Source organism: Anomaloglossus baeobatrachus, chromosome 11, assembly GCF_048569485.1.
Source record: "Anomaloglossus baeobatrachus isolate aAnoBae1 chromosome 11, aAnoBae1.hap1, whole genome shotgun sequence".
Classification (NCBI taxonomy): Eukaryota; Metazoa; Chordata; class Amphibia; order Anura; family Aromobatidae; genus Anomaloglossus; species Anomaloglossus baeobatrachus.
The window spans coordinates 180,896,723-180,915,797 of record NC_134363.1 but is presented as its reverse complement, the minus strand read 5'-3'; the positions used below and the strand labels follow the sequence as shown (position 1 = coordinate 180,915,797).

At 51.9% G+C, this 19,075-nt stretch overlaps 1 protein-coding gene across 1 annotated transcript in view; it reads left to right on the top strand.

Annotated features, from left to right (window-relative positions):
• Window positions 1–19,075, top strand: part of MTOR (mechanistic target of rapamycin kinase) — a 262,102-nt gene that overhangs the window by 175,287 nt on the left and 67,740 nt on the right. Inside the window, exons 33-38 of the mRNA XM_075327360.1 lie at window positions 3,549–3,649; window positions 5,544–5,659; window positions 5,958–6,035; window positions 8,542–8,649; window positions 14,955–15,080; window positions 15,780–15,911. Coding sequence (XP_075183475.1) covers window positions 3,549–3,649; window positions 5,544–5,659; window positions 5,958–6,035; window positions 8,542–8,649; window positions 14,955–15,080; window positions 15,780–15,911 — 661 coding nt within the window. The remainder of the gene's footprint in view (window positions 1–3,548; window positions 3,650–5,543; window positions 5,660–5,957; window positions 6,036–8,541; window positions 8,650–14,954; window positions 15,081–15,779; window positions 15,912–19,075) is intronic.

Below are 19,075 nucleotides of genomic sequence, written 5' to 3'. Positions count from 1 at the left end.
GTGCATACCTATGCTTCGGCGGATGCCGGCCTAGGTAGAAGAGTACTGCAGGCGGCAGTGGCCTCCCCGTAGGGGAGCGCTGTCTTGCAGCCCTATCAAGAGGTATTTATTTACCCACCCAGGGACAGCTTTTGAACGTCCCAATTGTCTGGGTCTCCCAATAGAGCGCTGAAGAAGAAGGGAATTTTGTACTTACCGTAAATTCCTTTTCTTCTAGCTCTTATTGGGAGACCCAGCACCCGCCCTGTTGTCCTTCGGGATTCTTGGTTTGTTGCGGGTACACATGTTATTCATGTTGAACGGTTTGCAGTTCTCCGATGTTATTCGGAGTGAATTTGTTTAAACCAGTTATTGGCTTTCCTCCTTCTTGCTTTGGCACTAAAACTGAGTAAGCCCGTGATCCCACGGGGGGTGTATAGCCAGAAGGGGAGGGGCCTTACACTTTTTAGTGTAATACTTTGTGTGACCTCCGGAGGCAGTAGCTATACACCCAATTGTCTGGGTCTCCCAATAAGAGCTAGAAGAAAAGGAATTTACGGTAAGTACAAAATTCCCTTCTTCCTGGTGTTTCACCAGGACAAGGTGGTTCTGCGTCCGGTTCCGGAATTTCTCCCTAAGGTGGTATCCCCCTTTCATCTCAATCAGGATATCTCCTTACCCTCTTTTTGTCCTCATCCAGTTCACCAATGTGAAAGGGATTTGCATTTGTTAGATCTGGTGAGAGCACTCAGACTCTACATTTCTCGTACGGCGCCACTGCGCCGCTCAGATGCACTCTTTGTCCTTGTCGCTGGACAGCGTAAAGGGACACAGGCTTCCAAATCAACCCTGGCTCGGTGGATCAAGGAACCAATTCTCGAAGCTTACCGATCTTCTGGGCTTCCGGTTCCCTCAGGGCTGAGGGCCCATTCTACCAGAGCCGTGGGTGCGTCCTGGGCTTTGCGGCACCAGGCTACGGCTCAGCAGGTGTGTCAGGCAGCTACCTGGTCGAGTCTGCACACTTTCACGAAACACTATCAGGTGCATACCTATGCTTCGGCAGATGCCGCCCTAGGTAGGCGAGTCCTTCAGGCGGCGGTTGCCCACCTGTAGGAAGGGGCCGTTTTACGGCTCTATTACGAGGTTTTACTTTACCCACCCAGGGACTGCTTTTGGACGTCCCAATTGTCTGGGTCTCCCAATGGAGCGACAAAGAAGAAGGGAATTTTGTTTACTTACCGTAAATTCCTTTTCTTCTAGCTCCAATTGGGAGACCCAGCACCCGCCCCTGTTCCCTTCGGGCTGTTGTTCTTTGTGTACACATGTTGTTCATGTTGAATGGTTTCAGTTCTCCGAAATTCCTTCGGATTGAATTTACTTTAAACCAATTTATAACTTTTCCTCCTTCTTGCTTTTGCACCAAAACTGAGGAGCCCGTGATGCACGGGGGGTGTATAGGCAGAAGGGGAGGGGTTTTACACTTTTAAGTGTAATACTTTGTGTGGCCTCCGGAGGCAGAAGCTATACACCCAATTGTCTGGGTCTCCCAATTGGAGCTAGAAGAAAAGGAATTTACGGTAAGTAAACAAAATTCCCTTCTTTGCTGTCCGCAGAGGTGTAGGTGAGGAGCGCAATGGTCCAGCCGACCTACTACAATAACAAGCTGAGCTGCAGTGTAAAGCAAGGGGAAAAGCAGAAGAAACCTGTGATGGATTTTAGGCTTCCGTAGACTTCCAAGAGGCAGCGATCAGAGCTGAGCTGATGGTGCGGCCATGATATTACGCAGGGGCCTTCAAATGCAATATGTCTGCGTACAAGTTACATCCGCTAATCTGGAGACCGCTGAAAACTGTCTTATACTGATTGGCTGACGGGAATCACATGACCTTCTTTGTGCCTTAACGCTTTTAGTAGAGAACATTTATTTTTTGTTAACAACTATATGGCAGAAGTTTCCTAGAAAGCGTTTCCTGCCGCCTCCCGGGGGCACTCTAAATGCAGATTGTGGCTTGCACCCCCCAGCCTTGGAGATAATGTTATATAACCTGGGTACGGCCGGGCAGAGGATGCCGCCGCCGGGGAGAGGAGGAAATGTAAGTGTGATGGGGTAAAGGAAAATACTTGTGCGATAGAGTCAGCCGGAATGTGTGACACACGATCTAACGCACGGCCATTGTTAATCGGTCGCCGTGGAGACAAGCGGGGCCGTCAGTTAAACGGCAGAGCACATCGAAGCAAAGCCAAGAATAACATCGGGTCCCGCGGGGAGCGAGGAATGCGAGGACGGACGTTTCTACCTTTTTATTTTTGCTTTATGGCTCTGTGGATCTGGAGGACTGACAATGGCAGCTCCGACCCCGCGATGGGAAAATGACCGCCGCCGCAGCAGCGCTGCCGTGTTATTCCTCCCTAAATCCGGAGCAGGTGTCGCTGTTTGGGCTCCGGTCAGAAGCTGAGGAGATGTTTCTGGCTCTTCACATTCTTTTTTTTCAGCCTATGTCTTAAAGCGAGATTTATCACTTCTGTCCGCGGGCGACGGTTTGTGGTTACTGTGATTATGCGTTCAAAGGAGAGAGTAATCTCCGAAAATCCCACCATCTCTGCTGCGTATAAGTGATACAGCCACCCAGCCAACACCGAGCAGTCACTGACGGGGCACACGGCCTCCACAGGCTCCTGCCATACTCTCCTCCGCGCAGAACCCGTGTGCTTCTCAGTGCTGCCTCCGCGCAGAGCCTGTGTGCTGCTCAGTGCTGCCTCCGCGCAGAGCCTTTGTGCCGCTCAGTGCTGCCTCCGCGCAGAGCCTGTGTGCTGCTCAGTGCTGCCTCCGCGCAGAGCCTTTGTGCCGCTCAGTGCTGCCTCCGCGCAGAGCCTGTGTGCCGCTCAGTGCTGCCTCCGCGCAGAGCCTGTGTGCCGCTCAGTGCTGCCTCCGCGCAGAGCCTGTGTGCCGCTCAGTGCTGCCTCCGCGCAGAGCCTGTGTGCCGCTCAGTGCTGCCTCCGCGCAGAGCCTGTGTGCCGCTCAGTGCTGCCTCCGCGCAGAGCCTGTGTGCCGCTCAGTGCTGCCTCCGCGCAGAGCCTGTGTGCCGCTCAGTGCTGCCTCCGCGCAGAGCCTGTGTGCCGCTCAGTGCTGCCTCCGCGCAGAGCCTGTGTGCCGCTCAGTGCTGCCTCCGCGCAGAGCCCGTGTGCCGTTCAGTGCTGCCTCCGCGCAGAGCCCGTGTGCCGCTCAGTGCTGCCTCCGCGCAGAGCCCGTGTGCCGCTCAGTGCTGCCTCCGCGCAGAGCCCGTGTGCCGCTCAGTGCTGCCTCCGCGCAGAGCCCGTGTGCCGCTCAGTGCTGCCTCCGCGCAGAGCCCGTGTGCCGCTCAGTGCTGCCTCCGCGCAGAGCCCGTGTGCCGCTCAGTGCTGCCTCCGCGCAGAGCCCGTGTGCCGCTCAGTGCTGCCTCCGCGCAGAGCTTGCGTGCCGCTCAGACCAGCCCAGAACCTGGAATATTATTATTTTTATTATTATTATATTTTTTTTATTATTATATAATATTTATATATATATAATTTTTTTTTTTTCTTCCCTCCAGGGGAAAGCTCCATCAGCAGTGCAGTGACGACTGGAGTTATATCCCTATGGTGGCTCGTGCCAAGATGGCCAGAATGGCAGCAGCGGCCGCGTGGGGCTTAGGTAAGACGTCTGGTGAATGTCCCGCAGGCCGGGGTCACGTCTTGTTACAGGTGATTGATTCCGCGCAGTATCACAGAATGCGCCTCTGGTGCCCCTTTAGGGGGCGGTCCCGGCGTCCAGTGACTTCATCGTTTATTTGCTCTGTATCCGCAGGATCCGGCGGCTTCTACTAAATACTGATTAGAGAATATTACATGTATCACTCAGTCTGCCCCGGATCCATTATCCCTCAGCACCCCGTCACCCCCCGTCACCTGACCCCCCCTGCCTCCAATCACCCGCTGAGCGCCGCGCCGTCCCCATCCATCACCCGCCAGCTGCTCTGATTTGGTGGCGTAATTACTCACCAAATAGGAAACAAATGGAAATGCCTCTCGTTCCTGAGAAGAGGCGTCACGGGGCTATAATGTTACCTACAACAGCCGCTGATTGCTAAATGTTTCCGAAAGACATTAGCACTTCTCACGTCGGGCCTCGGCTGCGGCAGGTTATGGGACGTCCACAGATCCCTGGATATAGTAGATTAGTGGCACGCGAGGCGGCTCGTACCCAGGCTCCCGGTAACGTGCAACGTCTTTATTCTGCAAATTACACAGATTCATCATTGTAATGGTCTCCAGACGCTGTGCAATACCGCAGCCCGTACATCCAGAGTGCAGCCGTATATAAGCGCAGACGCTGTACAATACCGCAGCCTGTGTATCCAGAGTACGGCCGTGTATAAGCCCAGACGCTGTGCAATACCGCAGCCTGTGTATCCAGAGTGCGGCTGTGTATAAGCCCAGACACTGTGCAATACTGCAGCCTGTGTATCCAGAGTGCGGCCATATATAAGCCCAGACACTGCAATACCGCAGCCTGTGTATCCAGAGTGCGGCCATATATAAGCCCAGACACTGCAATACCGCAGCCTGTGTATCCAGAGTACGGCCGTGTATAAGCCCAGACACTGTGCAATACCGCAGCCTGTGTATCCAGAGTGCGGCTGTGTATAAGCCCAGACACTGTGCAATACCGCAGCCTGTGTATCCGGAGTGCGGCCATATATAAGCCCAGACACTGCAATACCGCAACCTGTGTATCCGGAGTGCGGCTGTGTATAAGCCCAGACGCTGTGCAATACTGCAGCCTATGCATCCGGAGTGCGGCTGTGTATAAGCCCAGACGCTGTGCAATACCGCAGCCTGTGTGTCCAAAGTGCGGCCATATATAAGCCCAGACACTGCAATACTGCAGCCTGTGTATCCGGAGTGCGGCTGTGTATAAGCCCAGACACTGTGCAATACCGCAGCCTATGTATCCGGAGTGCGGCTGTGTATAAGCCCAGACGCTGTGCAATACCGCAACCTGTGTATCCAAAGTGCGGCCATATATAAGCCCAGACACTGCAATACCGCAACCTGTGTATCCGGAGTGCAGCTGTGTATAAGCCCAGACGCTGTGCAATACCGCAGCCTGTGTATCCAGAGTGCGGCCATATATAAGCCCAGACACTGCAATACTGCAGCCTGTGTATCCGGAGTGCGGCTGTGTATAAGCCCAGACACTGCAATACCGCAGCCTGTGTATCCAGAGTGCGGCCGTGTATAATCCCAGATGCTGTGCAATACCGCAGCCTATGTATCCGTATTGCGGCCATATATAAGTCCAGACACTGCAATACCGCAGCCTGTGTATCCAAAGTGCGGCCATATATAAGCCCAGACACTGTGCAATAGCGCAACCTGTGTATCCAGAGTGCGGCCGTGTATAAGCCCCAGAGGAGACTTGTATTGTACAGAGTATATAGTATAATATAGTATAGAGTGGCCTGTGGACTGACCACCGTTTAGGGCTTTTGGAGCTTGTATCCTGTAATAGGCGGAGAAGTGACCCCTCTGTTTTCCTCTTCCAGAGTTGTGGGACAGTATGGAGACGTACACTCTCATGATCCCCAGAGAGACCCATGATGGAGCCTTCTTTAGAGCCGTGCTCGCCCTCCACCAGGACCTCTACTGTCTCGCCCAGGAGGTAGGTCATCACATTGCCTTTAGCCAAACTAACACCCCCATCATCCTTGCTGTTCTTCATTTACTACCAGTTGCTGTAGCCTGGCCGGTATAAGCCTAAATACCATTTATTACCTGTATAGACAGCCTTTACCTATACAAGGGAGCACTGCAAAAGCAAAAGCAAAAAAAAAAAACAAAAAAAAAAAACGCTGCACAATTTTATTTCTGCAGCTGGCTCCTATAAAAGACAAAAGGACAAATGCTTCACATCCATCCTGACTGCATACACTTATATTGAGCTATTCTATATTTTCCAGTGCATTGATAAAGCCCGGGACATGCTGGATGCCGAGCTGACGGCCATGGCCGGGGAAAGCTACAGCCGTGCCTATGGGGTGAGTGCACCGGAGGATCTGCTTTCTTTGATGTCTGTAGGGAGCCTCCGCATGGTGGACGCATGGGCCCGTTTCTCTGTTATTACATGGGCAGCAGGTAGTGTATCGGAGCGGGTGCGACGTGCGGCCGGTGTATAGACGACGTGCGGCCGGTGTATAGACGACGTGCGGCCGGTGTATAGACGACGTGCGGCCGGTGTATAGACGACGTGCGGCCGGTGTATAGACGACGTGCGGCCGGTGTATAGGCGACGTGCGGCCGGTGTATAGGCGACGTGCGGCCGGTGTATAGGCGACGTGCGGCCGGTGTATAGGCGACGTGCGGCCGGTGTATAGGCGACGTGCGGCCGGTGTATAGGCGACGTGCGGCCGGTGTATAGACGACGTGCGGCCGGTGTATAGACGACGTGCGGCCGGTGTATAGACGATGTGCGGCCTGCGAGGGGAGCTCCACCATATTCCACCCGATCAGAAGTGCCCCGGACTCCGCAGAGATCAGGAAGGACATAAGAAAAACAACAATGTGTCTCCACATGGACCTTCCTGCAGGAAGACATTGTTGTATTTGCTTTTAAGCCCTTCACAACCGGGCGACTTTCCTTTTACGTATTTTTTTTCCTTGCCGTCTTCCAAGAGCCATAACTTTTTTCATGTTTCCGTCCACATAGCCGTATGAGGGCTTGTTTTTTGCAGGGCAAATTGTACTTTTTAATGACCCCATCCATTTTATTGTGTGATGCACTAGAAAGTATAAAAAAAATCCAGATGCATTGAAATTGTAAGAAAAAAAAAAAAGCAATTCCACTATGTTTTATTTGTTTACCTTGTTCACTTTACAAAATGACCTGATAATGATTTTCCGGGTCCGTGCGATTCCACAGAAGCTAAACATGCAGAGTGTTTTACTGAAGTGGTGAAAAAAATGTGTTAAAAGAAAATAATTTGCTTGGGGTCTGTCTTATAAGCCGGTGTTGTCTTACCAAAGGGGGGGATGGCAGCGGTTGAGGAGCTGGGGTCAAAAGAGGCAGGGGTGGTGCGACGAGTGCTGTGCGGAGTAAGGCGATGGTGCGGCGGTGTCCAAGTGCTCTGTCGGCGGTGTCTCGGATGCTCTGTCGGCGGTGTCTCGGGTGCTCTGTCGGCGGTGTCTCGGGTGCTCTGTCGGCGGTGTCTCGGGTGCTCTGTCGGCGGTGTCTCGGGTGCTCTGTCGGCGGTGTCTCGGGTGCTCTGTCGGCGGTGTCTCGGGTGCTCTGTCGGCGGTGTCTCGGGTGCTCTGTCGGCGGTGTCTCGGGTGCTCTGTCGGCGGTGTCTCGGGTGCTCTGTCGGCGGTGTCTCGGGTGCTCTGTCGGCGGTGTCTCGGGTGCTCTGTCGGCGGTGTCTCGGGTGCTCTGTCGGCGGTGTCTCGGGTGCTCTGTCGGCGGTGTCTCGGGTGCTCTGTCGGCGGTGTCTCGGGTGCTCTGTCGGCGGTGCGGGCTTCAAAGAAATGGGGCCCGGAGCGGATGCGTGCTTAGATTGAGCTATTGGCTTAATGACAAGCCGAGATCTCCTTTGCGCACACACCACCTCCGGACGCCATTTTCCTTAAGTCCACTGCTGGGAGATCAGTGGGCCAGAGGCGGGGAGTGCGCAGATGAGATCTTGTGCTGAGATCGCCATCTGCGCACGCGCCGTCTCGAGGCGTCATTAATTGAAGCCCGCACCGCCGAAAGAGCATCTGTGACACCCCCTGCACCGCCTGCAGCATCGCACTACTCCACACAGCCAGCACAGTGCCCACATTTGGATTATAAGACACACCCCTCATTTTCCTCCCAAATTATTAAGAGGAAAATTGCGTCTTATAATCTGAAAAATATGGTATGTTTTTTTTTTGTTTTTTTTTTTTACTGTATTTAATACTCCCCTTAGGGGACTTGAAGCTACGATCATCCGATCGCTTGTACTATACATTGCGGTGCATCAGCACTGCAGTGTATAGCAAAAATTACGGTCTCCTATGAACGCTGGCTAAATTCTGGCTTTCATAGGATAATAATAATGGCAGGCACAGGGGGTCATCAGCGACCCCCCCCCCCCCCCAGCTGTGTTGGCAACCGATTGGCCACGCTCCACCAGCATCTTTTAAAGGCACATGATAGCTGATTAAATCAGCTATCATCTGCTGGGAAGGATGCGTCAAAATCAGGGGCACGACATATGACGTATATGTACAAGATCACCAAGGGGTAAAGCACCACTTTTTTTGGGGGATCTGTTGGTCATCAGCTCTTGACCTGCCAAGAGAGAGACACATTGCAGTTCTCGGACCTCTCACATCTTCAAGTTGACGCTCCTTGGCCTCCTCTCCATCGTGGGGCTATCTGCCATGTTTTCCTATCCACAGCAGTGGATTGAGGTGGTGGGCCAAGCTGGGGACCACCCTACCGTTAATAAGTTACACGGACAGTGGTTGTCCTCCTAGACCCCTGCGTGCGATGAGGTGGACTCTCATGGCTCTTGTTCTCTGCAGGCCATGGTCACCTGTCAGATGCTGTCGGAGCTGGAGGAGGTCATCCAGTACAAGCTGGTGCCCGAGCGGCGGGAGATCATTCGTCAGACCTGGTGGGATCGGCTGCAGGTGAGTGTCGCCCCAATGAGGGTCCGCAGTCACGTTTTCTTATACTGAAGGTACAGGGTGTGAAAAGGGAAGAGATTTCTATTAATACCGCTGTTTACAAGTCTCTCGCCCTCAGGAACATTCTTAGGACATTCCTCCCATTCACATTTCTAATGTACCCCGTAGCGTCGGGACAGCTCTTTATTAGGTGCGGTGGGGGTGGGGGGGGCAGGTATTTCTCACCTTCTCCGGCCAGATAGAGGCGCACGCTGGCAGCAGGCACACCCATGACACATGCAGACAGACATACTCTGTGTACAGACGACTTGTGCTAGGGGCGGGAGGGTTACCGGCCAGAGCCCGCGTCCCCGGCCAAGTGTCCTGCAAGTATTGACATCTGGTAAATGCAGAGCAGTGTACAGCCAGAGGAGGAACCGATGCCAGCCCCCCGGCTTCTGGAAGGTGCATTACCATCACACACTTCCAATAACTACGTCATTCCCATCTTATACTATTTATTTCCCAGACACATGATTATTAGGATATTGGGGTTTTTTTTCTTCAGACTTTTTATTACATTGTTTGATGGTTTCATCTGCAACTGTGGATTATTATAAAGTATGTGAAGTGTCAATGGCGCACCCACCAACCTGGTCCTGTGTGTCTTCTCCTTCTGACCTGGTCCTGTGTGTCTTCTCCTTCTGACCCGGTCCTGTGTGTGTGTCTTCTCCTTTCGCCTGCCTGGTCCTGTGTGTCTTCTCTGTCCAACCTGGTCCTGTGTGTGTCTTCTCCTTTCTCCAGCCTGGTACTGTGTGTGTCTTCTCCTTTCTCCAGCCTGGTCCTGTGTGTGTCTTCTCCTCTGTCCAGCCTGGTCCTGTGTATGTGTCTTCTCCTTTCTCCAGCCTGGTCCTGTGTGTCTTCTCCTTTCTCCAGCCTGGTCCTGTGTGTCTTCTCCTTTCTCCAGCCTGGTCCTGTGTATGTGTCTTCTCCTTTCTCCAGCCTAGTTCTGTGTGTCTTCTCCTTTCTCCAGCCTGGTTCTGTGTGTGTCTTCTCCTTTCTCCAGCCTGGTTCTGTGTGTGTCTTCTCCTTTCTCCTGCCTGGTCCTGTGTGTCTTCTCCTTTCTCCAGCCTGGTCCTGTGTGTCTTCTCCTTTCTCCAGCCTGGTCCTGTGTGTGTCTTCTCCTTTCTCCAGCCTGGTCCTGTGCGTCTTCTCCTTTCTCCAGCCTGGTCCTGTGTGTGTCTTCTCCTTTCTCCAGCCTGGTACTGTGTGTGTCTTCTCCTCTGTCCAGCCTGGTCCTGTGTGTTTTCTCCTTTCTCCAGCCTGGTTCTGTGTGTGTCTTCTCCTTTCTCCAGCCTGGTCCTGTGTGTGTCTTCTCCTTTCTCCAGCCTAGTTCTGTGTGTGTCTTCTCCTCTGTCCAGCCTGGTCCTGTGTGTGTCTTCTCCTTTCTCTGGCCTGGTCCTGTGTGTGTCTTCTCCTTTCTCCAGCCCTGTCCTGTGTGTGTCTTCTCCTTTCTCCAGCCTGGTCCTGTGTGTGTCTTCTCCTTTCTCTGGCCTGGTCCTGTGTGTGTCTTCTCCTCCATCTGGCCTGGTCCTGTGTGTTTCTTCTCCTCCGTCTGGCCTGGTCCTCTGTGTGTCTTCTCTTCTTTCTGTCCTGGTCATGTGTGTGTCTCCTTCATCTGGCCTGGTCATGTGTGTGTCTTCTCCTTTCTCCGGCTTGGTCATGTGTGTGTCTTCTTCTCTGCCCGTGCTGGTCCTGTGTGTGTCTTCTCCTCCATCTGGCCTGGGTCTGTGTGTGTCTTTTTCTCTGCCCATCCTGGTCCTGTGTGTGTCTTCTCTTCTTTCTGTCCTGGTCATGTGTGTCTCTCCTCCTCCATCTGGCCTGGTCATGTATGTGTCTTCTTCTCTGTCTGGCCTGGTCCTCTCTGTGTCTTCTTTTACGTCTGGCCTGCGTCTGTGCGTGTCTTCTTCTCTGCCCGTGCTGGACCTGTGTGTGTCTTCTCCGTCTGGCTTGGGTCTGTGTGTGTCTTCTTCTCTGCCCATCCTGGTCCTGTGTGTGTCTTCTCCTCCGTCTGACCTGGGTCTGTGTGTGTCTTTTTTCTCTGCCCATCCTGGTCATGTGTGTGTCTTCTCTTCTTTCTGTTCTGGTCCTGTGTGTGTCTTCTCTTCTTTCTGTCCTGGTCCTGTGTGTGTCTTCTCTTCTTTCTGTCCTGGTCCTGTGTGTGTCTTCTCTTCTTTCTGTCCTGGTCCTGTGTGTGTCTTCTCTTCTTTCTGTCCTGGTCCTGTGTGTGTCTTCTCTTCTTTCTGCCCTGGTCTTGTGTGTGTCTTCTCTTCTTTCTGTCCTGGTCCTGTGTGTGTCTTCTCTTTTTTCTGTCCTGGTCCTGTGTATGTCTTCTCTTCTTTCTGTCCTGGTCCTGTGTGTGTCTTCTCTTCTTTCTGTCCTGGTCATGTGGGTGTCTTCTCTTCTTTCTGTCCTGGTCCTGTGTGTGTCTTCTCTTCTTTCTGTCCTGGTCCTGTGTGTGTCTTCTCTTCTTTCTGTCCTGGTCATGTGTGTGTCTTCTCTTCTTTCTGTCCTGGTCATGTGTGTGTCTTCTCTTCTTTCTGTCCTGGTCATGTGTGTGTCTTCTCTTCTTTCTGTCCTGGTCATGTGTGTGTCTTCTCTTCTTTCTCCCTGGTCCTGTGTGTGTCTTCTCTTCTTTCTGTCCTGGTCCTGTGTGTGTCTTCTCTTCTTTCTGTCCTGGTCCTGTGTGTGTCTTCTCTTCTTTCTGTCCTGGTCATGTGTGTGTCTTCTCTTCTTTCTGTCCTGGTCTTGTGTGTGTCTTCTCTTCTTTCTGTCCTGGTCCTGTGTGTCTCTTCTCTTCTTTCTGTCCTGGTCCTCTCTGTGTCTTCTCTTCTTTCTGTCCTGGTCCTGTGTGTGTCTTCTCTTCTTTCTGTCCGGGTCCTCTCTGTGTCTTCTCTTCTTTCTGTCCTGGTCCTGTGTGTGTCTTCTCTTCTTTCTGTCCTGGTCCTCTCTGTGTCTTCTCTTCTTTCTGTCCTGGTCCTGTGTGTGTCTTCTCTTCTTTCTGTCCTGGTCCTGTGTGTGTCTTCTCTTCTTTCTGTCCTGGTCTTGTGTGTGTCTTCTCTTCTTTCTGTCCTGGTCATGTGTGTGTCTTCTCTTCTTTCTGTCCTGGTCATGTGTGTGTCTTCTCTTCTTTCTGTCCTGGTCCTCTCTGTGTCTTCTCTTCTTTCTGTCCTGGTCATGTGTGTGTCTTCTCTTCTTTCTGTCCTGGTCCTGTGTGTGTCTTCTCTTCTTTCTGTCCTGGTCCTGTGTGTGTCTTCTCTTCTTTCTGTCCTGGTCATGTGTGTGTCTTCTCTTCTTTCTGTCCTGGTCCTGTGTGTGTCTTCTCTTCTTTCTGTCCTGGTCATGTGTGTGTCTTCTCTTCTTTCTGTCCTGGTCCTGTGTGTGTCTTCTCTTCTTTCTGTCCTGGTCCTGTGTGTGTCTTCTCTTCTTTCTGTCCTGGTCATGTGTGTGTCTTCTCTTCTTTCTGTCCTGGTCCTGTGTGTGTCTTCTCTTCTTTCTGTCCTGGTCCTCTCTGTGTCTTCTCTTCTTTCTGTCCTGGTCCTGTGTGTGTCTTCTCTTCTTTCTGTCCGGGTCCTCTCTGTGTCTTCTCTTCTTTCTGTCCTGGTCCTGTGTGTGTCTTCTCTTCTTTCTGTCCTGGTCCTCTCTGTGTCTTCTCTTCTTTCTGTCCTGGTCCTGTGTGTGTCTTCTCTTCTTTCTGTCCTGGTCCTGTGTGTGTCTTCTCTTCTTTCTGTCCTGGTCTTGTGTGTGTCTTCTCTTCTTTCTGTCCTGGTCATGTGTGTGTCTTCTCTTCTTTCTGTCCTGGTCATGTGTGTGTCTTCTCTTCTTTCTGTCCTGGTCCTCTCTGTGTCTTCTCTTCTTTCTGTCCTGGTCTTGTGTGTGTCTTCTCTTCTTTCTGTCCTGGTCCTGTGTGTGTCTTCTCTTCTTTCTGTCCTGGTCCTCTCTGTGTCTTCTCTTCTTTCTGTCCTGGTCCTGTGTGTGTCTTCTCTTCTTTCTGTCCTGGTCCTCTCTGTGTCTTCTCTTCTTTCTGTCCTGGTCCTGTGTGTGTCTTCTCTTCTTTCTGTCCTGGTCATGTGTGTGTCTTCTCTTCTTTCTGTCCTGGTCCTGTGTGTGTCTTCTCTTCTTTCTGTCCTGGTCATGTGTGTGTCTTCTCTTCTTTCTGTCCTGGTCCTGTGTGTGTCTTCTCTTCTTTCTGTCCTGGTCATGTGTGTGTCTTCTCTTCTTTCTGTCCTGGTCCTGTGTGTGTCTTCTCTTCTTTCTGTCCTGGTCCTGTGTGTGTCTTCTCTTCTTTCTGTCCTGGTTATGTGTGTGTCTTCTCTTCTTTCTGTCCTGGTCATGTATGTGTCTTCTCCTTTCTCCGGCCTCGTCCTGTGTGTGTCTTCTTCTTTCTCTGGCCTGGTCCTGTGTGTGTCTTCTCTTACGTCTTGCCTGGTCATGTGTGTGTCTTCTCCTCCGTCTGGCCTGGGTCTGTGTGTGTGTCTTCTTCTCTGCCTGTGCTGGTCCTGTGTGTGTCTTCTCTTCTTTCTGCCCTGGTCCTGTGTGTGTCTTCTCTTCTTTCTGCCCTGGTCCTGTGTGTGTCTTCTCTTCTTTCTGTCCTGGTCCTGTGTGTGTCTTCTCTTCTTTCTGTCCTGGTCCTGTGTGTGTCTTCTCTTCTTTCTGTCCTGGTCCTGTGTGTGTCTTCTCTTCTTTCTGTCCTGGTCCTGTGTGTGTCTTCTCTTCTTTCTCCCTGGTCCTGTGTGTGTCTTCTATTCTTTCTGTCCTGGTCCTGTGTGTGTCTTCTCTTCTTTCTGTCCTGGTCATGTGTGTGTCTTCTCTTCTTTCTGTCCTGGTCCTGTGTGTGTCTTCTCTTCTTTCTGTCCTGGTCCTGTGTGTGTCTTCTCTTCTTTCTCCCTGGTCCTGTGTGTGTCTTCTATTCTTTCTGTCCTGGTCATGTGTGTGTCTTCTCTTCTTTCTGTCCTGGTCATGTGTGTGTCTTCTCTTCTTTCTGTCCTGGTCCTGTGTGTGTCTTCTCTTCTTTCTGTCCTGGTCATGTGTGTGTCTTCTCTTCTTTCTGTCCTGGTCCTGTGTGTGTCTTCTCTTCTTTCTGTCCTGGTCCTGTGTGTGTCTTCTCTTCTTTCTGTCCTGGTCCTCTCTGTGTCTTCTCTTCTTTCTGTCCTGGTCATGTGTGTGTCTTCTCTTTTTTCTGTCCTGGTCATGTGTGTGTCTTCTCTTCTTTCTGTCCTGGTCATGTGTGTGTATTCTCTTCTTTCTGTCCTGGTCCTGTGTGTGTCTTCTCTTCTTTCTGTCCTGGTCCTGTGTGTGTCTTCTCTTCTTTCTGTCCTGGTCCTGTGTGTGTCTTCTCTTCTTTCTGTCCTGGTCCTGTGTGTGTCTTCTCTTCTTTCTGTCCTGGTCCTGTGTGTGTCTTCTCTTCTTTCTGTCCTGGTCCTCTCTGTGTCTTCTCTTCTTTCTGTCCTGGTCCTGTGTGTGTCTTCTCTTCTTTCTGTCCTGGTCCTGTGTGTCTTCTCTTCTTTCTGTCCTGGTCCTGTGTGTGTCTTCTCTTCTTTCTGTCCTGGTCCTCTCTGTGTCTTCTCTTCTTTCTGTCCTGGTCATGTGTGTGTCTCCTCCATCTGGCCTGGTCATGTATATGTCTTCTCCTTTCTCCGGCCTGGTCCTGTGTGTGTCTTCTCTTCTTTCTGTCCTGGTCATGTGTGTGTCTCCTCCATCTGGCCTGGTCATGTATATGTCTTCTCCTTTCTCCGGCCTGGTCCTGTGTGTGTCTTCTCTTCTTTCTGTCCTGGTCCTGTGTGTGTCTTTTTCTCTACCCATACTGGTCCTGTGTGTGTCTTCTTTTCTTTCTGGCCTGGTCACGTGTGTGTCTTCTCTTCTTTCTGTCCTGGTCATGTGTGTCTCTCCTCCTCCATCTGGCCTGGTCATGTGTGTGTCTTCTTCTCTGTCTGGCCTGGTCCTGTGTGTGTCTTCTCCTCTGCTTGGCCTGGTCATGTGTGTCTTTTCTCCTCTGTCTGGTCTCGCCCTCTCTGTGTCTTCTCTTATGTCTGGCCTGGGTCTGTGCGTGTCTTCTTTTCTTTCTGGCCTGGTCACGTGTGTGTCTTCTCCTTTGTCCGGCCTGGTCGTGTGTGTCTTCTCTTACGTCTCGCCTGGTCCTGTGTGTCTTCTCTACTCGTCCTGGTCATGTGTGTGTGTCTTCTCTTATGTCTTGCCTGGTCCTGTCTATGTCTTCTCCTCCTGGCAGTCTTTTCCTCTTACTTTATAGTGTGGCTTTTCTTCTCTCGCAGGGCTGTCAGCGCATCGTTGAAGACTGGCAGAAGATCTTGATGGTTCAGTCCCTCGTGGTCAGCCCTCTTGAAGACATGAGAACTTGGCTGAAGTATGCGAGTCTCTGCAGCAAGAGCGGCCGCCTGGTGAGCGCACGTCCCCGAGCCTTCACCTTCCGTTTATTTGTCTGCGTTACATCTGTCAGTCAGCGTGGCAGGGAACCGTGTCCACATAACATCACCCGTCTGTAAAATAATCAGGCGCCATTGGCGCGTTTCCCTGAAGAGCATCTGTGGCCCGTCAGGCCGCCCGCCGAGGGAAAATACGCAGAGGTCTTATACGTTATGAGACTGACATGACAGCCAGATCAGAAGTTCTTGTGGTTTCTCAAGATTTTTTTTTTTAACCGGCATTTACTAATTGGAAACCAATCTGTAACAGCGTGTGTCCTCGTCACCAACGCACGGCTCTTATGTCTGCGATGTGCCCGATACGTCTGGTGGAGAACCGGGGACTGGTCCTGACTCTTCTACTGACGTCTTACACTTCTCCTTTGTATACGTTCTCTATATATCATGAAAACTCTGCTTTGGACCATTCCTCTGTTATTCCTCCTGGAAGGGTATGACTAGACCAGTGTCAGTAGCGTGTTTTGTGACATATGATACTATCCGTGCTGAATTTCAGACACACCCCACCGAGGAGCATTTAGTCGTATTTCCAGGAGGCATAGCAGAAGATTGGCTGTCCTCTCGAGCCTTATGAGCCGTATGGATGGCGCTGGCAGGACACCAGTATCCGACGGACGCCGCGGTGCCTATAACTGTCCGGTCTCTCTCCTCTAGGCCCTCGCTCAGAAGACACTGGTGATGTTACTTGGGGTGGACCCCTCACAGGACCGCACAGAGACCCTACCCACCTCTCACCCACAGGTCACCTACTCCTACCTGAAGTACGTGTGGAAGAAATCACGAAAGGTACTGACCGTGCGGTGTAACGTGGACGCCGATCACACACCGGCTGAAAGTGACTCAAGACTTCCCAACAAAAAAGAGCTCGTGTTTTCTTTAGTTTCTGGGAGCCATGCCATCACGTGGCCGGGACATCGCGTGCGATGAGAAAAGCAGGGAGAGGCGTCCGCGCCTTCACTTCCATGGCTTAGGGTTTTATTTTGTAGATCCCCACGACTTTGTGAGGTCCTGATTGTAGGGAGTGGGACCTGGGTACACGGATTTTTCTTCTTTATTCATCCCAGTCTCCCCAGGTGCAGCTTGAAGCCCATATCTGCTCCGGGCTCATCCCACCGCGGCGTATCCGTGGCCCTCACACCTCTATAATATCTGCTCCGGGCTCGTCCCACCGCGGCGTATCTGAGGTCCTCGCCCCGCCTGTTTCAGGTCCTTGCCCCTCTGTAATATCTGCTCCGGGCTCGTCCCACCGCGGCATATCTGAGGTCGTCGCCCTGCTGTAATATCAGGACCGGGTTCATCCCACCGCAACGTATCTGATGTCCTCACCCCTCTGTAATATCTGCACCGGGCTCGTCCCACCGCGGCGTATCGGAGGCCCTCACCCCTCTGTAATATCTGCACTGGGCTCATCCCACCGTGGCGAATCGGAGGCCCTCACCCCTCTGTAATATCTACACCGGGCTCGTCCCACCGCGGCGTATCGGAGGACCTCACACCTCTGTAATATCTGCTCCGGGCTTGTCCCACCATGACGTATCTGAGGCTCTCGCCCCTCTATAATATCTGCTTCGGGTTCGTCCCACCGCGGCTTATGAGGTCCTTGCCCCTCTGTAATATCTGCACCGGGCTCGTCCCACCATGACGTATCTGAGGCCCTTGCCCCTCTGTAATTTCTGCTCCGGGCTCCTCGTACCGCGGCTTATCTGAGGCCCTCGCCCCTCTATAATATCTGCTCCGGGCTTATCCCACCGCGGCATATCTGAACTCTTTGCCCATCTGTAATACGAGGGGCTGCTGATAAGTCTTTGGCTTTGTGATCTTTTTTCGTTTCTATGGTAACTTTCATGTGATGTAACATTCGTTATGTGTCTAATATATGTTTTCAAAATTTTGTCTTTCTTCGGCGCTCCATTGGGAGACCCAGACGATTGGGTGTATAGCTACTGCCTCCGGAGGCCACACAAAGTATTACACTAAAAAGTGTAAGGCCCCTCCCCTTCTGCATATACACCCCCCGTGGGATCACGGGCTCTCAGTTTTCATGCTTTGTACGCACGTTCCTGCAGGGGGTTTGTCACATTGTCCCTCCGTACAAGAGGCCGTTAGACCCATGGGATCTGAACAGGGTACTAATTGCTCTCCAGGAGCCGCCCTTTGAGCCTCTGAGGGATGTTTCACTTTCTCGACTTTCACAGAAAGTGGCCTTTTGGTAGCGGTCACGTCTCTTCAGAGAGTGTCCGGGCTAGCAGCGCGGTCATCCAAAGCTCCCTTCCTGGTGTTTCACCAAGACAAGGTAGTGCTGCGCCTGATTCCGGGGTTTCTCCCTAAGGTGGTATCCCCCTTTCATCTCAGTCAGGATATCTCCTTACCTTCCTTTTGTCCTCATCCAGTTCATCGATATGAATTGGATTTGCATTTGTTGGATCTGATGAGAGCGCTCAGAATCTACATTTCCCGCATGGCGCCCCTGCGCCGCTCGGATGCACTCTTTGTCCTTGTCGCTGGTAAGCGCAAAGGGTCGCAGGCTTCCAAATCCACCCTGGCTCGATGGATCAAGGAACCGATTCTTGAAGCCTACTGTTCTGCTGGGCTTCCGGTTCCATCAGGGCTGAAGGCCCATTCTACCAGAGCCGTGGGTGCGTCCTGGGCATTACGACACCAGGCTACGGCTCAACAGGTGTGCCAGGCAGCTACCTGGTCGAGTCTGCACACTTTCACCAAACATTTTCAGGTGCATACCTACGCTTCGGCGGACGCCAGCCTAGGTAGAAGAGTCCTGCAGGCGGCGGTTGCCTCCATGTAGGGAAGGGCTGTTTTTACGGCCCTAACTTGAGGTATTAATTTACCCACCCAGGGACTGCTTTTGGACGTCCCAATCGTCTGGGTCTCCCAATGGAGCGCCGAAGAAGAAGGGAATTTTGTTACTTACCGTAAATTCCTTTTCTTCTAGCTCCAATTGGGAGACCCAGCACCCGCCCTGTTTCCTTCGGGATTTTTTGGTTTTTCGGGTACACATGTTGTTCATGTTGAATGGTTTCAGTTCTCCGATGTTCCTTCGGATTGAATTTGTTTAACCAGTTATTGGCTTTCCTCCTTCTTGCTTTTGCACTAAAACTGAGAGCCCGTGATCCCACGGGGCGTGTATATGCAGAAGGGGAGGGGCCTTACACTTTTTAGTGTAATACTTTGTGTGGCCTCCGGAGCCAGTAGCTATACACCCAATCGTCTGGGTCTCCCAATTGGAGCTAGAAGAAAAGGAATTTACGGTAAGTAACAAAATTCCCTTCTTGTTGCTTATGGCAACAGTGTTCTACGCACGCGGGAAAACAAAACGGCGGAGTCTAATGTGATATTCACAGCAGCTGAGAGCAGAGGAGGGATACGATTCTTGTTTCTGCAAGGAAAGTCCGGGAAGGATATTCATGGTGATATGTCACAGACATTGGGGGATCAATGCCCTTCATATTCCACAGTTAAGAACTGGGTTGCCAAATATAAAATGGGCCACTTCAGCACCAATGATGAGGAACGTCCTGGACGACCGAGAGCGGTTGTTGTTCCGGAGATCGTCGATGAACATTTATCCATGAACATTTGGACTTGAGGAAGCTTCTGCAAAGTGGGTCCCCAAATGTCTGACAACAGATCAGAGAAGCAGCGAGTGACAACTTCCCAGTCCATTTGTCAGCGTTTCCGGACTGATAAGAACTTCCTGGATCGACTGGTCAATGTGGATGAGACCTGGAATTATTTGTAGGACCCTGAAAACAAGGAGCAGTCAAGAGTGGAGTGGAGGATCAGTGGTTCTTCTCATCCAAAGAAGTTCAGGGTGCAAAAATCAGCCACTAAGGTGATGGCATCTGTGTTCTGGGATAAGGAGGGTGTGCTGCTAGTGGACTACCTTCAAAAGGGTTCCACCATCAATGCAAGGTATTACATTGAACTTTTGG